This window comes from Chrysoperla carnea, chromosome 3 (genome assembly GCF_905475395.1).
Source record: "Chrysoperla carnea chromosome 3, inChrCarn1.1, whole genome shotgun sequence".
NCBI classification, from domain to species: domain Eukaryota; kingdom Metazoa; phylum Arthropoda; class Insecta; order Neuroptera; family Chrysopidae; genus Chrysoperla; species Chrysoperla carnea.
This window is the reverse complement of record NC_058339.1, coordinates 75,506,990-75,524,885: the sequence shown is the minus strand read 5'-3', so window position 1 is coordinate 75,524,885 and position 17,896 is coordinate 75,506,990. Positions and strand designations below refer to the sequence as shown.

General features: G+C 29.8%; 2 protein-coding genes across 2 annotated transcripts; both read right to left on the bottom strand.

The window, feature by feature from the left end:
- Positions 1-121: 121 nt before the first annotated feature.
- On the bottom strand, positions 122-10,229 carry LOC123296482 (lymphoid-specific helicase-like). Its single transcript, XM_044877962.1, has 7 exons — positions 10,088-10,229; positions 9,478-9,771; positions 6,222-7,651; positions 4,613-5,405; positions 3,247-3,483; positions 1,976-2,135; positions 122-528 (listed from the first exon to the last, which is right to left on the bottom strand). Exons 2-7 carry the CDS (start codon positions 9,769-9,771, stop codon positions 299-301), a joined length of 3,144 nt encoding a protein of 1,047 aa, XP_044733897.1. The 5' UTR covers positions 10,088-10,229; the 3' UTR covers positions 122-298.
- Positions 10,230-11,543: 1,314 nt separating this feature from the next.
- Positions 11,544-13,705, bottom strand: LOC123296261 (gastrula zinc finger protein XlCGF52.1-like). Its single transcript, XM_044877723.1, has 2 exons — positions 13,441-13,705; positions 11,544-13,047 (listed from the first exon to the last, which is right to left on the bottom strand). Exons 1-2 carry the CDS (start codon positions 13,703-13,705, stop codon positions 12,104-12,106), a joined length of 1,209 nt encoding a protein of 402 aa, XP_044733658.1. The 3' UTR covers positions 11,544-12,103.
- Positions 13,706-17,896: the final 4,191 nt, after the last annotated feature.

Sequence of the window (17,896 nt, the reverse complement as noted above, 5' to 3'; positions counted from 1 at the left end):
CTTGCCTTAGCACTCGTACTACCTTAAAAGAAAATTCAAATCGGTATCTTTTCAAACTAAATGTGAAAGAGAATTATGGGATCGGACTAGAAGAAATTCCGAAAATCGATATGAGAGCGCGTAGAACAATTTTTTTTTTTTTAAACTAGATATCGGCCCAATAAACAAAATAGTTATATAGTGAATAGAATTGATTCGAAATTCTATTTGAAATTTCTCCCATCTTTTTACACTTTCTATTCCAGCAAAAATAAATGGGACTAAAAAAAATCACAATTGCCAACCTTTAAGATGTTGGTCAAATGATTTTGTTTTCTTTTTGAGCATTGATTTTTGCTAAATGTTCATTTAACTGTTTATATAAATCACTTCGATCCATTAGTTCATCAAGTTCAGCAGTTGTTAACACACTTATATTCGAATTTGAAGAACGTACTTCCCTTGTACTCTCTAGAGACTTCAACAATTTTAAGAGGTCATCTTTATCAACACTTCTGGCCTTTGTATAATTTGATTTCTGTAATCGACCTGTAAAAAAAATAAATATATTATACAAAAGGACCATTTTAATAATAGGGTGGCCCAAGAGAGGATTTGTATGGTAACTCGAGCGCGTCAGATTAAGATATGAGGGGTTCCTTGGGCAATTCTTAGTACCTCCACCAAATATTAGCTCTAAATATGGGAAGACGCGCGTAGGACAGACGATCAGAATTGTAAAAACGAAATTGCCATAGGTGAATTAACTCGAGCGCGTCAGATTAAAATATGATGGGTTTATAACATGCTAAAAAATATACATTTCAATAATCTGATGATTTAGCGAGACGAAAAGAAATGGGAGGCTTGCAAAGTTGCTCGTAGTAACTCGAGCAGGATCAAAATTTTTCAAATTATTGAAATTTACATTTTTTAGCATGTAATTAACCCACCATATCTTAAGCTGACGCGCTCGAGTTAATTCACCTATGGCAATTTCGTTTTTACAATTCTGATCGTCTGCCCTACGCGCGTCTTCCAATATTTAGGGCTAATATTTGGTGGAGGTACTAAAAAACGTCCAAGGTACCCCTCATATCTTAATCTGATGCGCTCGAATTACTACTTAAATCCTCTCTTGGGCTCCCCTACTATAATCTATTATGAAAAAACAACTTAAACAAAAGTTGCAGAGACATCAAAATTATTAAAGAAAAATTTTTTGACACTAACTTTTTATCAAAATTTTATCAACATTTGTCGAGACATCAAAATTATTTTTGACAAAAATTTTTATTAAAATACCAAGGATTGAAATGTGAAAAATGTTATCCCTAAATTTTATATAAAGTTAGAAACGTACAAAAATTTTAAAAATAATTTTCGACAAATGTGCTTGAGCCACTTGAACGTTTGTTTATTTTTCTTGAAAATGAGCTACACAAATTCCCGTACGAGCTTTTTAGGCAATATATTTATTTTCCAAGTAAAATTGACACTTCCGGACTTAAAATCTTCTGAAATAATTATCGCACTGAAATTTATCTCATATCATTCGATAAATGAAACTGCCTTCTTTAGAGCCCTTGTATATTGTTTTGTAAAAATTTTATCACTCTCCCACTTCTCGTTTTTAAAACATGTTTGTTTACAAAATACTTTAATTAGGGTTGAAACCTCTCCAGATTCGATCGAGAGACTTTAGAAATCGTGTAGTTTAATAGTTCATTGTAAATCCTGCTGAGTTTAGTAAATAAAGAAATTATTTATGATTATTTGTTTCATACTAAATAAATTCGAAAGTTACGACATTTTTAATTTTTAATTATGGAAAATTCGGTGGCATAATTATATTAATTGGATTCGGTGACATAATTAAATTAATTTCACTATCTTTCAATATTTCTAGTTTATCTCCCGACTTCTTGAACTTTGAAAGTGTCAGTCAACGCTAGCTTTAGTTAAATTTATGATCGTAAGAAATCATTTTGCTTACTATTTTGAATAATAACTTTTTCTAAACGTCTTTTCATTTCACCATTTTTATAAATTTTTTCATCAATGGTACCAAGTGATAAAAATTTATAAATCACTACTGGCTTTGTTTGTCCAATGCGATGACAGCGATCTTGTGCTTGAACATCAGCTTGTGGATTCTATAATAAAGTTCAAATTAAAACCAAATATATATCCCAATTCAAAAATATAACTTTTTGCAATAAAATAAGGAAAAAAAATTCACTTTTTCCAGAAATTCATCGAGTTACTATACAATCTAAGAAACATTCCTGGTTTTATTTATACGCGGAAAAATGTTTTCTTTAGTTTCCTGATCATTTTCCTTTAGGTTAGGTTAGGTTAGGTTAGAGTGGCTGTCCTGGGGCGGGACACACTTAGACCATAGGGTCCATTGGGATATAGAAAAAGGTTTGGCCCATCCCTGGCCACTACTCCATGAACCATTTGGTGCTGTTTAAGAACAGCAGGAGTGATTTGATATCGACGGACTTTGGTCGGAAGGGTCGTCAAAGAGAGGCTGACTCAAGACTTACTTGAGCAGGCCCTTACTCCTCATGGTAAGAGCCTGGGCAGTGACAGAGGAGATGAAATATTGTTTCCTCCTCCCCACTGTGACCGCTCCTGCAGTAGTCGTGATACACTGCCAGACCCAGGCGTTTAGTATGCCACAACCAGTGTCCTGTAATAGCCGCAACAATTTTGGTAACAGAGGTCCTTGGAAGGAATGTAAGATCTTCGGAACGCCTACGATTTTACTCAAACCACATCTATCTTGTATTACCACAAGTAAGCTCCTCCCTCCATCTAAGATTGGCCCCTTTTAAGATATTCTCTTTAAGGAGCAGCTTGCAGTTCGTGAACTGAACTCCCGGATGCCGATTGATGTTCGTGTGTGACAGTATTGTGCTATTTCTAGCAAACTCGTCGGCTTCACAATTTCCTGGAATGTCTCTGTGTCCCGGTACCCATTCCAGGTTTATATTGATTTGTTCTGCCACCTCATTTAAGGACGTACGGCTGTCCTGTGCTACCTTTGAGGTTAGATAGACTCAGCTGAAGGATTTAAGAGCTGCTTGGCTGTCTGTGAAGATAGTCATGTCACTGCACCTGAGAGTGTTCAATCTTATACAGTGATCCGGTAGCCGAAATGATAGACGCAGAACGAGATTTTCAGAGAAGATCCCACAACAATTTTCCTTTATTCATATGCGAAAAGCTGAAGGAAATTTGACAAAAAAATTGTCTCACACAATCAAGATCCATAAATATCACAGTATCAGCTTCCACTAAATTTAATCCAACACCACCCGATCTAGTAGATATTAAAAATACAAAAATTTCTTCATCCGAACAAAATTTATCAATTTCTGACTGTCTTTTTTCCAACATAAGGCCACCATCAAGTCTTGCATAATTATAATTTCGATATATTAAATATTCTTCGACAATATCTAACATCATTACAAAACAGCTGTAGATTAGAACCTAAGAAAGAGAAAAATAGTGGTAAGTATGGCGCGTGGTTTAACTTTAAAGCACAAACAAATTTATGATTAAATCGTGCGCGATGCAATCCTCATCTGTCTTTATTTCAAACATACACTTAAGGGTGTACGAGCATCAAGTTAATTTTAAATAAAAAACTTGATGTTTTTTATATCAAATTGGACTAAGTATAAATCAATTCTAAAAATTTTAGGAGAGGTTGCCCGATTATTTAAAGAAATAAATGACTTCAAAAGTAGGTATATTTAACATTGGTTTTATGGTAAAACGTTAGATGGATGATATGTTATAAAAATAAAACTATTTAAAGTTAAAACCTTAATACATTATTAAAAACAAAAAAACCGCTGTACCCGACCAATTAAGGATGTATGGGCACGGTAGTGGGGACACAAATCTATAAAAATATATTTTTCAGTTTTGAGGGGAATTATGTTATAACTTGACAATATAAGACGAAAAGTAAGAAAACAAATTTTCGATATCTGCCTTAGTTTTTGAAATATTGAAAGTTAAATAATTAAACAAAATTTTCAATTTTCGATATTTTGAAAATTACTCCAGATATCGAAAAATTTTATTCTTACTTTTCGTCTTATATTGTCAAGTTATAATATAATTCACCATCAAAATTAAAAAAATAATTTTTTTTAAATTTGCGTCCCCACTACCGTGCTCATACATTCTTAATTAGTCGGGTACAAGGTTTTTTTTAAAATAATTTATTAAGGTTTTAACTTTAATTTAAATAGTTTTTTTTTTTTAATTTCCACCGACTAGTTTTAGAGAAATCTATATAAACATATCTATCTACCGTTTTACCATAAAACCAATGTTAAATATACCTACTTTTAAAGTCATTTACTTATTTAAATAATCGGGCAACCCCCCCTCTAAAATTTTCAGAATTGATTCAGACTTAGCTCAACTTTATATACAAAAAAATCAAGTTTTTTATTTTAAAATTTGGTGCTCGTACATCCTTAATGGTTAATGGTAAAAAAACTAGTTTGTAATTATTTAGTAGCATACAAAATTTACATACATGAGTGGAAGCTCTAAGTGGTAAAATGTTTTAAAAGATGAAAAACTATTATTCGATTCCTACCTTATGATTTCCCGCTTTAAGTCGTGGTAATAATAAATCTAATACACGCATTTTCCCCGAAGTTGTAATTAAATTCTCGTCAACTTTAATTTCACGTTGGCCTTGTTTATTTTCAACTGTTGGCATATGAAGTAAATATGGATGATTGGCAAGTTCTCGAAGTGCCATCCACGGTGATGCCAGATTCACAGATCTAATAATTTGAACACCATCCTTTCTAGTTTGTTTGTTACTTTCAGATAATTTTGCTAATAAGTCACGATTTTTTTGTGAAATATCAATTTCTTTGTTCAGATGTTGAATAAAATCGTCATCGTTTCTAACATCGTTATCGGTTTCGTTATAGTCTTGACGAATTGAAGAACATTGACGTTTCGATGATGATTCAACGAATATATTTTCATTTTCTTTTTTACCAGAAAGTAAATCCAAATTTCGTTCAATCACATATTTGGTCAATGTGCGTTGCATATCAGATAAAGGACAATAGACTACTACTTCCTTTTTTGGCACAACATCATCCATGACATCTTGTTTTAAACGTCGTAACAAGAATGGATTCAGAACACCGTGAATTGTTGAAATAATACCTTTAATTTCATCATTACCAACAGTTTCCTCTATACTTTTAAAATCTTCTGAATTTAATACTGTTGTGAATGTGGTATCGAATTGACTTCCAAATATTTTAGGCATTAAAAAGTGTAATAATGCCCAGAGTTCACTTAAATCGTTTTGTAATGGCGTGCCAGTTAATAATAAACGATTTAAACTTGGAAAATTATTGATAGCTCTGTAAAAAAAATATAATAAATATACTTAACAAAAGTTAATATTAAGGACAATTTGAATCATATCAAAATATCTGAAATTTTTTTCCTCGGAATTAGAAAACTAACATTTTATTTGTAAGTTTGTGCCTTCTAGTTTTGTAACGAGAGTTGAGAGTTTTAAAGATAAGAAAAATGATCATTTAAAGATGATTTTTAATTAAAAGTTGAAATGATCATTTTTAATTAAAAATTCTAGCAGAAGTATTTGTGTACGTTTTTTTTCGACTTTCTAGTTTCAAAGTTGATCTAGATATGCCAATTTTAAAACATAAGTTTTTTATTCATTCAATCAAATGAAAAAGCATCCATCTTGTAAACCGTTAGAGATAGAACAAAACTTCAAATGTAAAAATATTCCTTATAAAAAAATTAACAACTTTTATTTGAATCATTCTTTCGTAAACATCACTGATGTTTACCCATGAGGGCGCAACTTAGGAAAAAACTTTGGTGTCTCTTTTCTCCGAAACTATAAACAAAAGTGTGTTGGTTTTTTTCAGGATAACTTTGGGTTTGTGGTTTCGTGAAACATTCTAGAAAAACAAAAAATCCAGAAAATACATAAGGAATTATACTAATAAAACCTATGCAGGATTCAATCTTCAAACGATTAAATCGTTCAAGAGTTCAAGCATTTTTACTCTCATATCTTAAGTTTCTACGGATATCAATATCTATTTTAATCATGGGTTATTCAAGAGCTAAACTACCTCGAAGATTTGATCCGTATCCGTGCTTTATAGGCTACTTAAATCTGAAACTGTTTAGTTACTTACTTATAACGTTGTGAATCACAATTTTTAATATATTGTGCCTCATCCAAAATGATATACTTCCAATTGAATGTACCAAGAAATTTTTTATCTGAAACAGCCACTTGGTATGTGGTAACCACAATTGGTTTCACCCATTTACCATCAAGCTTATAATCACTTTTTATAAATTGCCGTATTTTAATTCGTGGATTACATGTTTTCTTAGTATTACGAATTTCACCGGAATAAAAAAAGACTACTGGTAATTTCGGTGCAAATTTTTTAAATTCTTCTCTCCAATTTGTAGTAACTGATAATGGGGCAATTATTAAATATGGTCCAGGAATATTTTTCTCATATAAATGTGCAATTAATGCAATTACTTGAATGGTTTTACCCAAACCCATTTCATCTGCTAATATTCCATTTATACCATTTTCATGTAATAGTTTGAGCCATGTTAGGCCTTCTACTTGATAGGGGCGTAAGGTCCCTCCAGTAAAATATTTTGGAATGTCATTTTTTATTTTAGTTTCACTTTCTTGATTTTCGTTTGTAATTTTACTTCCTTCTTCTTGACTTTCGTTTGTAATCTCAATTTTTTCGTTTTGAGTTTCGCTTAAAATTGTATTTTCGCCTTCTTGATTTTCGTTAACAATATCACTTTCTATTTCTTGTATCCCGTTTGTAATTTCATTTTTATCGTCTTGATTTACGTTTAAAATTTCACTTTTGCTTTCTTGATTGTCGCTAACAATTTCACTTTGTATTTCTTGACTTTCGTTAATAATTTTACTTATGTCGTTTTGTTTTTCGTTTAAAATTTCACTTTTATGTTCTTCATTTTCGTTTTTATTCAAATTTGATTCTAATTTATCTCCCAAAAATTTGGAAAATACTTGACTCTTACCAAGTAAGAATGTCATTCCTTTCAAAGCATTCTCTTTTCGATTTTGTTGTTCTTCCAATTCCATTTTCTTTTTTAACTCTCTGAGTTCTTTCTCTTTTTGTTTTCGAATTTGACGTTGCAATTTTCGTTGTTCAATTTGCCGTAGACGTTTCTCAGTTTTCATTCTTATTAAATCTTGTTTTCGTCTACGCTCCAAACTTTGTTCTTCAATTGGCTTTAGTTGTTCTTCCAATTCCATTCTCTTTTCTTCTTCTCTAAGTTTAATTTCTTCTGCTTTTAATCTAAATTGCAAACTTTGTTCTTCAATTGGTTTGAATTGTTCTTCAAATCTCATTCTTTTTTTTAACTCTCTGCGTTCTTTAGCTTTTTGTCTATTAAGTTCACGCTCTAAATTTCGTTTTTCAATTTTCTTAAGCCGTTCTTCAGTTTTAAATTTTTCGAAATTGATTGAATCGATTGAGTCATCGGATATAGTAAGGTCAACACAGTGATTAGGCTGCAAGGACCCATGTGATATACTACCAAGAATTTGATCTCCTACCTAAGCATTAAAAAAAAGTTGAAGCTGTTAATAGTGTCGAAAACTTATTCTAAATCGGGAAAATGGAATCAAAGTTACTCAGAAATAATTTAGTACAGTTATGTAGTATATCGAGGTTTGCATTAAATCGAAGGTCACCATCTTGAATTTTAAGGAAACAGTCAATTTTCCTTAAAATATTGATTATTCATAAAAAATAATTATGAAAAAATGAGGAGTTCTGTCGAGTATTTCCGTGAAATATTGCCGGTTTTTTCACGGAGCTTTTTCAGAGTATCTGTGGTGGCTTTAAATCACTAGGAAACATAAAATATATTTGATATTTTGTAACCATAGTAGTTTTTTTTACATTCTATCCGATACAAAAAACAAATCGTAATTTAAAACAAGCGAAAACAAACAATTAATTGAGTTAATTGTTGAAATGCCCTGTATAGAAAGTGTTGAATGTTAGTGTTTGCATTATTTTTTTTATAAATTATAAGAGTTTAAAAAACCAACACAATTATGGCGTTCGATTGTATATAATATCAAATATATTTTATATTTGTATATAAAAATAAGTCATCGCCGAAACTTTGAAAAAACTCAAAAAAACGGCAATATTTTATTTGGCTACGAAAATTTTCGGAAGTATTTTCTAGAACATTTTATCGTTTTTTTTTTAGAACCTTTAACAATATCGATAGTTGAATAGCTACCTGCAAATTTTCAACTCCCGATTTGCAGTTTTGGAGAAAATTTACATCAAATTTTTGTTCTGATTTGCGCCTTCGCGGGTAAACATTCATGTTTACAAAAAAATGATGTATCTAATGGTTTACAAGAAGGGTCAAACGGACCAAAGATCCAATTCTGCTCATTTACGAACTCAAACTCACTTTTTACGTCCTGAGAAGAAAAATTTCAGCTTGATATTTCTTTTAGGACGGGTGACCGGAAATGGACTAATTAAGTGATTTTTAAACACCTATACCAAAATTTTGTTCGTGTCATAAATATTTCTAAGCGTTACAAACTTGGGACTAAAATTAGTACATACCTTGATAATATACCTTGAGGATGATATCTTAAAAAAGGCCAATCTTGGTAGGAGGGAGGAACGTACTTGTGGTACTAAAGACAGATATGGTCAGAGTACAATCGTAGGCGTTCCAAAGATCTTAAATTACTTCTAAGGGTCTCTATTAACAAAATTGTTGCGGCTTTTACAGGACACTGGCTAGGAGGCAGGCACGCTGACGTCTGGGCCTGACAGTGTATCATTATTATTGCAGGAGCTGTTACAGTGAGGAGGAAGAGGAAACGGTTCCCCATCTTCTCTGTCACCGCCCAGCTCTTGTCACGAGGAAGTGAACTCACTAGGGTCAGCCTTTCTTTGACCATCTCTCCGACCTGAGGTCCGTTAACGTATCCGTCCGTGTTCTTAAACAGCTCCAAACGGTTCATGAAGTAGTGTCTGGGGATGGGTGGGTCCCTTTTCGACATCCCAACGGACCCAATGGTCTAAGTGTGTCGCGCCCCAGAACAGCCACTCTAAACTTACCTAACCTTGATAATTTACACGGTATTAATAACTGGGAGTTGCACGACCCGAATTCAGTAGTTACAATTTCGACTACCAGATGGCAATACTTGTACTTACCATTTTTTAAGACCAATAAAAATATTCAAATTCAAAACAGATAAATCCCGCCAACTGGCGATAAAAATTTGTACTATTAAACAGGAAGTGGACCGCTTTTTCAGTAGTTCCAATTTAGATCACCTGATTACTTACCATTTATGATTTGCAAAATAGTCATTAATGATAAATTTTTACGCACCAGAGTGTTAATATTTGGATTCGATTGCTCCTCCAATTCCTTTTTGTTTTTTAAGACTCTATGAATTAAGTCTTCCAGATCTTTATTTTTTTCTGATTGAAAATTCCATATTGAGTTTGCTTCAATTTTTCTAAGCTGTTCTTCAGGTTTAAACATAAAATTTGGTACTAAAATAGGATTTTCTTTGAGCTTGTTACTTGTAGAAATGTCCAACATCATAGCATCATTTGAATCATCAGTTAAGTCAACGCAATCCTCAGACTCTTCGGTCATATTTAGCAAAGAATTCTCCATCTAAATAAAAAAATATTAAAAATTAAATCAAGAAAGTTGTGGAAGTGTTCCGATTTTATTTTAAGTTAAGTTTTATAAATCTCAATGAGTAAAACTTTTCAATATCCTTTAAGCTTTCGAGCTACAGAATGGAATTTCTCTGTCATTAGAAAAGGGAAGCGATGTGCAATTTATTGCAAATTTCTTTAAAGGCGTGAATCTTACAATACAACAGCAGTATATTCGCGTATGATTGCTTCATTCGGAGAATCAAGTTAATGACTTATTTATTGGATCTTTGTAAAAAAAAAAAAACATTTAATAAGTAATTAATTACCTTGAAATTTTATCAATTATTAAGACGGAAACTAAAACATAAATAGGTAACTGAGACGCGGTCAGTACGCTCTGAAAACAAAAAAGTTATTTAAATAACTTGGGTAATATGTTTGAAATAACTTGTTTATTCTAAATTCATTTGTTCTAATAGTCTATTCTAAATTAGAAAAGTCTCACAAAATAATAGAATAACAAGTTTTATTTATGTTTTTATATTTGACAGTTTAAATCAGATATGGGTGCGTTCTACTGTGAATTTCACATGTTTTAAAAAGTGGATTCGTTCTGGTTTAATAACAATGGCAAACAGTTTACTATTTGGTTAAGGAGGGATTTTATGCGAAAAGTTAACGATTGTAAAAATTCCATAGAAACAAAACAACAAACATTAAAAAACAATATTCGATTTTGTCAAGTAATTGTTTTTCAAATTTTTTTGGCAAATATTTATCTTAGTTTAAATACGCATACTTTGATATACAAGAAACCTAGCTTCCGAAAATAAGATCATCAAGACAAATAAACTATTTTCCAAATTTGGATCGGGGAGATTTGGGAGATACGGGTATAATAAAAATTGATATGTTTGTTCATTCACTGACTATCATTCGATAACCAATAGCCAATGATAATCAGTCGATATTAGTAAGTTTCACTTAATAATGGAAGGTATTTTAAAAAAGTGTAAAATTATTTAATTGTATTTGGTCAACTGTCCCACTTTTTATATTTTTATTCTATTATTGTGAGAAATAATAATAATTATAAGTAAACATTTTCTCATTGGATATAAACAAACAAACCACACTCATTGTCAGTTAGAATTTGCGTGAGTCAAGTATATTTGGTGCACGCAATGAGCAATTAATTTTTTATAGGCAAAAACACTTGAAAAAAAATGTTTTCTTTTATTTTGATTTTATTATTAATCCGTTTTATGGAAATAAGCTTTGAGGACTAATTTTGCGAATACAAGTGAGATATGTAGCTGGAATTATTTGATATAGTATTTATATGGGTAAATAAAGAAGTGCGATTTTTTTAAAACTTTTTATTTTTTAAATAAAATAAATATTATAATATTTAAGTATATATAAAACAAATAAACCATGTCATAAACTACATCTTTAACATTTACATCATTATTTTATTAAGTGAAAATAAACGGTGAGCATCTATTATTTCACAGTTTTGACTAAAATTTTCCATCAAATATTGTCTTTACTTGAAAAATATACAAATTAATTTTGTTTTGTAAAAAATTTAATCCAATAGAGCCATTTTTGAAAAGTTTCTCAATTAGATTCTATAGTGCTAAATGAATAAACCACTAAAAAAGCACCAAATGTTTATTCAATCGATAAGATCCTTAAAAATGCATTTAAATTTTACATTTTCAAATTTCGCGCGTAATTTGATAAAAACGCCCGAATAATAATAATTAATTGCTCTATGGTTATGACGCATTGACATTATAGTTACATGGACTGAGCGTCAAACGATTTTAAGCGTGCCAACGTCTGAAGTAAATGCTTAAGTCAAGTGATACGTTATAAGTATTTTTTTAAGTCAAAAAGCGAAAAAGTTCATTCAATGTATGTTTTTTTTGATAAATATCCCTATATTCACTTGTATATACTTTTTTGATAAATGTCCCTAGCTAATTACCTGAGATGTTGGCACAACTCTCACTGTACGGAACGATAGGCGATGCTTAGTCTATGTACTATAATGTCTATGTTTTGGCGTCATTTGGCTGTGTAAGCAAATGCATTGATATTTTGTATAATTGTTTAAATAATTTATACTTTTTAGATTACACAGCCACATGACGTAATACCATGGCGGCTACTGTTTCGTTGCAGTTAAAAAACAGACTTAAAAAACTGAAAACGTTGAATTTCATTTTAAAATACAATTTTTTTATTTTCTGAACTAACATTTTCCGACTGCTATTGGCCTAAGCTATCTCAATATATTATTTTTAAATTTTTTTTCAAAAAAGTAAAAGACCCTAATAATTTAACTCAAGATCTGAAACTGAACCGAAATCAAACTCAGAATTTGAATGAGAAGAATCATGAATTTTTTTATGCATCATTAACGAATTTTGATACGTAAATGTTTTCTCACAAACATTACAGGAATAAGGTTTTTCACCCGTATGAACTCGTCTATGTACAACTAAACTTGTATGTTGAGTAAATGCCTTCGCGCAAATTTCGCAAACATACGGCTTCTCACCCGTATGAGTTCGTTTATGTGTAACTAAAGTACCAGCTGCCCGAAATGTTTTACCACAAATATCACATGTGAAAGGTTTTTCACCCGTATGAACAAGCTTATGACGACGTAAAATATGTTTCCATGTAAATTTTTTATCACAGACATCACATGAATACGGTTTTTTACCCGTATGAATGTTTTTATGTTCAATTAATCGATGATTCGAGATAAAAGAGGATTCACAAATGTCACATGTAAATTTTTTCGGTCGAACTCTTTGTGTTCCAGTATGCGTTTGTCTGTGACCAATTAAATTACTATGTAATGTGAATTTTTTATCGCATAAATCACAGGAATACGGTTTGTCTCCAGTGTGAATTCGTTTATGCATAGTTAAAAACCGATTAACCGTAAATTTTTTGTCACAAACATCACATGAAAAACGTTTTTCTCCATGATATTCACGTTTATGTTTTCTTAAGTATTTTTTCACGATAAATTTCAGATCACATTGGTCACATGAAAATGATTTTTCGTTACTATGCAGTTCTTTATGTTCGATTAAATATCTTTTAATTGTAAATGTTTTATCACATAAATCACAAGTATAAGGTCTTTCTCCAGAATGAACCCGTTTATGATGAATTAAATCACGTTTTTCAACATATTTTTTATCACAAAGATCACATGAAAATGATTCATCTAACTTTTGGACACTTTCTTCTGTATGAACTATTTTATGTTTTTCTAAAGAATTTTTTAAAGAAAATGTTTTATCACAAGAATCGCATGAAAAAGGTTTTCGTCCGTGTTGAACGCGTAAATGTAAAACTAACATTTTTTTCCGTGTAAATTTTTCGTCACAAACATCACATGAAAAACACGTTATTTTTGTATGTTTTAGTTTATGTTTTTCTAAAGAATTCTTTAAAGAAAATGTTTTCTCACAAACATCACAAGGAAAAGGTTTTTGGTTATGTTTTACACGGAAATGTTGAATTAAATTTTTTTGTCTTGTAAATTTTTCATCACAAGTATGACATGGATACGATTTTTCTCTTGAATGTGTTTGCAAATGAGTAATTAATTTGGATTTCCACATAAAAGACTTTTCACAAACATTACATGGAAATGGATTTTCAATTTCACAATTTATTGGTAATTCTGGTTCAATTATAATGTGTTCTGGATTAATTTTATAATTTTCATCAATTATTTCAGTTTTAACTAAGTGTTCTTCAAATTTATAAATTTTCTCACTATTTTGTTGTTCATTCGAATCATCATTCTTAACTAAAATTTGTTCCAATTTAATATGTCCTGTGCTTTCATCTAAATCGCTATCATCCAAAATTTCCTCTTTAATTAAATTTTTCAAATTTTGTTCCATTTTAATACGTTATTCGTTATTATATCGGTTTCCATCTAATATTTCATCCCTGATTAAATGTTATTCCAACTTAATAAATTCCTTATTATTTTGTTCTAACTGCAAATCTTTTTTGTTCTTAGATTGAAGTGCAAATTTAATACTTTTCTAACTAACGCGTTCAGAGTTATCTACAGAAGTAGGGTTATTTTTGCAATAAAATGAATCATTTACCATTCTATTGATTAATTGATTTTATAAAAAATATGTTTATTATGTTTCTTCGTGTTTATTAAAATGAAGTGTTACATTTTGATCAAAAATCTCAATAATATTTTTGACAACTGACGTGTGATACTGTGATTAGCAGGCAGTGACGTCAGTACTTGTCAGGTTGTCAGATAGTGGTCCAATAAATCTGGTACAGATGTCGCTAAAAGCTGGTATTTGAATCAAATTTGAATACAAAATTATTTGGTTTTTTGCAATTCCAATTTTTCTTTTATTTATAGACCAAAAAAAAAGCAAAAATCTCTGTAGCAGTAGAGTTTCACCACTAAGTTCATAGTTCCCCATCATTATATGCTTCTTATTATACCATGCATATATGTAATATGCAAGGTATACTAAGTTTAGTCCCAAGTTTGTAACGCTTAAAAATATTAATGCTATGAACAAAATTTTGGTATTCGTTGTGTGCGTAGTCATGGTAGGGACAATAAAATCGATGCCAGCGCTACCAGTGAACAGTTTTGGCGTTAAAGGAGGCTGTTATGACTAATTTGCAATTTTTTACATGTTAATGTTATAGAAAATGTCAAATTAAAATTATTGAAAAACACTAATTAATTAAACTTAAGCATTAAAAATATGAAAATAAGAAATCAAAATGTACAAATATTATTTTTCAAATGTAAATTATCATAATTATTTATTTAAATTTGTGAGACAATAATATTAAATTTTCAATGTAAGTCATAAATGCAATCCATACAATTATATAGGCATCCATACAATTCTATAATTAAAGTAGTGTATCGTTCCCATGGAAACGCATCTAATAAAACTCACGCACGGTGCGAATACCTACTGTTATCAATTTGGTATTATATTCGATCCTGTTAATTAAGTTTCATAAGTTTCAATAAGGAAATAATTTTATTAGCGATAAATTAAAAGTGGCTATTTTAGTTATTAATACCTATAAAATATGATTAATCTTTTATGATTATTCACAAAAATTTATATTTAACAGGTGAAATAAATTTCTTTTTTTTTTTTTTGTATTTCATGTGATTTAATAAGAATTTTAACAAAGTGTGAGATATTTATTAGAAACATATATAACTATATTTAGAATTCCGTTTCAGACAGTTTTTTTTAGCAACTGATCTATACATTTCTTTTTTAGATATAACATGAAACTTAAATTTTTTTCTATTTTGATTTCGCATAAAAATTAAATGTTATTTGAAAAAGTTTGTTAGAGCAAATTCAATTTTTATGGGAATTAAAAAAAAACTATTTAAACTAAAGTTAAAACTTTAATAATTTATTGAAAACAAAAAAACCCGTTGTGCCCGAATAATTGAGATGTACGAGTACGGAAGTGGGGACACAAATTAAAAAAATATATATTTTAACTTTTAATGGTGAATTGTGTTATAACTTGACAATATAAGACGAAAAGTAATGATACAATTTTTCGATATCTGGAGTAATTTTCAAAATATCGAAAATTGAAAATTTTTATAAAATTATTTAGCTTTCCATATTTCGAAAACCAAGTCAGATATAATAAAATTCATCATCAAAGTTGAAAATCAGGTATAAATAATTAATTTCAACCTTAAATCTAAATTTTTCTTACTACCTTAACTTACAGAAATTCAGAATTCAAGCCGTAGCATCACCATACACTTAATCGATTTTTTTTTTTGTCAATTTATAATCAAAATAAATCATTTCCGAATCATTTTTATTTATATGTGTGTATAATAATTATATTATTATTTGTTGAAATTAATTTAAAATATATCTTTTTTATTTTCAATCTTTTTTGTTGCTGTAGAACTTTATTGTTATAAAACTATGTGCATTCATATTTAATATATTACATCATATAACTTCCATCATTGCTAATAGTGCAAAAGAGAAGCGCTTTTAAATCTATGAAAAGAATACATCAAGTTAGTTAGCAAGTAGCTAACAAAAACTTCGAAAAATATAACTTAAAATTAGTAGAATTGCATACTTGGTTTATTAAAATTGGACAAAATTTGCGTTTGATATAGAGAAATTCATTTTTTAGGATTCGTGTTACGTCATCATGTACAATAAATCAATTTTTTCTACTATGGTAGCCAAGTTTAACCTAAGATACAAAATTTTATAAAAAAATTTGAATAATGACTCAAATTAGAAGAATTGCAAACTTGATTTTTTAAATTAAGATAAATTTTGTGGTTGATAGAGCAAATTAAATTATTATACCATGTAGGTATATATGAAATATATCAAGGTATACTAAGTTTAATCCCAAGTTTGTAACGTTTAAAAATATTGATGTTACGAACAATATTTTTTAATAGGTGTTTAGTACCTGGATGACCGAGCTTTACTCGATATTTTTTCAGTTAAAAATGTACAAATTTTATCATTGATATATTAACCATTTAAAATGTCTCCACACAAACACCAATTTGAATTTTGCAGGAAAGTACTTTATATCGTCAACAATAGATGTCAGGAAAAGTCATATTTGGCAGTCAATGTTTCAGTTTTCCTGAAAACAAGGATAAAACGACGTTTTCTAAAAATGAAACCTAGCTAGATCAAAAACCCCCTGAATTCTAATTTTCCGAGATTGCTGATATATAATATATATATATATATATATATATATATATATATATATATATATATATATATATATATATATATATATATATATAAGATGAAATAACCTAATTAAACCATTAAAGAAGAAAACCATTTCCGGTTTTCCGTCCGTCTATCTGTCAACACGATAACTCAAAAACAAAAAGAGATATCAAGTTGAAATTTTTGCTCAGAACGTTACAAGTGAGATTAAATTCGCAAGTGAGCAACATCGGTCAATTGGGTCTTGAGTCCCATCTTATATGTATATAAGATATGTATATATCTTATATAGTCCCAAGGTATAGGTGTTCATAGAATCACCTAATTAATCCATTTCCGGTTGTCCGTCCGTCCGTCTGTGGACACGATAACTCAAAAACGAAAAAAGATATCGAGCTGAAATTTTTACAGCGTACTCAGGACGTAAAAAGTGAGGTCAAGTTCGTAAATGAGCATCATAGGTCAATTGGGTCTTAGGTCCGTAGGACCCATCTTGTAAACCGTTAGAGATAGAACAAAAGTTTAAACGTAAAAAACTTTCCTTTTAAAAAAATTAACAACTTTTGTTTGAAACATTTTTTACATGACGAAGAAAAATGTATAGACAGTGTTGATGACGCAATCGTTTGCTTTTTGACGTCACGTAAATAAAAAAATATCTACTTTTAAATAGCCACACACACATAACTGATATTCCCAGATTAATTACATACTATAAAATTTTTTATAAGGAACATTTTTTACATTTATAATTTTGTTCTATCTCTAACGGTTTACAAGAATTGTCTTACGGACAATTCTTACCCAAGACCCAATTGACCTATATTTCTCATTTACAAACTCGACCGCACTTTTTACGTCCTGAGTACGCTATAAAAATTTCATCTTGATATCTCTTTTCGTTTTTGAGTTAACGTGTTGACAGACAGACGGAAAGACAACTTGAAATGGACTAATTAGGTGATTCTATGAACACCTATTCCAAAATTTTTTTCGTAGCATCAATATTTTTAAGCGACTAAAAATAAACTTGGGACTAAACTTAGTATACCTTGGTACATCGTATAACAATTCGAAAAATATGCCCTATTGATATTGATTGACGATTATGGAAGTTTAATAAGAATCGAAATAAAAAAATCGGTACGTGTAATGTGTATAGGTACTTTTTTGATTCGATAGAACATAATAATATAAAATATATACATTTATTTTTATTTTATTTTTTAAGAAGAGAAAGAAAGAGTGGGAGAAAGCTAAATGTATCTCAAATTTGGTTTTCATCTTGTTATAAAACAAACATATTCTTATAAATACGTTACAAGAATT

Bases quoted from the DNA above. Each gene is read 5' to 3' on its own strand.
- LOC123296482 (XM_044877962.1), bottom strand. From the start codon at position 9,771: ATGGAGAATTCTTTGCTAAATATGACCGAAGAGTCTGAGGATTGCGTT. The intron at 7,652-9,477 runs GTGCGTAAAAAT...TTTAATGCTTAG, and splicing joins ATCCAAATATTAACACTCTG to GTAGGAGATCAAATTCTTGG. The intron at 529-1,975 runs GTAAGCAAAATG...TTTTTTTTACAG, and splicing joins AAAAGTTATTATTCAAAATA to GTCGATTACAGAAATCAAAT.
- LOC123296261 (XM_044877723.1), bottom strand. From the start codon at position 13,705: ATGGAACAAAATTTGAAAAATTTAATTAAAGAGGAAATTTTGGATGAT. The intron at 13,048-13,440 runs GTAATGTTTGTG...AACATAAAATAG, and splicing joins AATTGAAAATCCATTTCCAT to TTCATACAGAAGAAAGTGTC.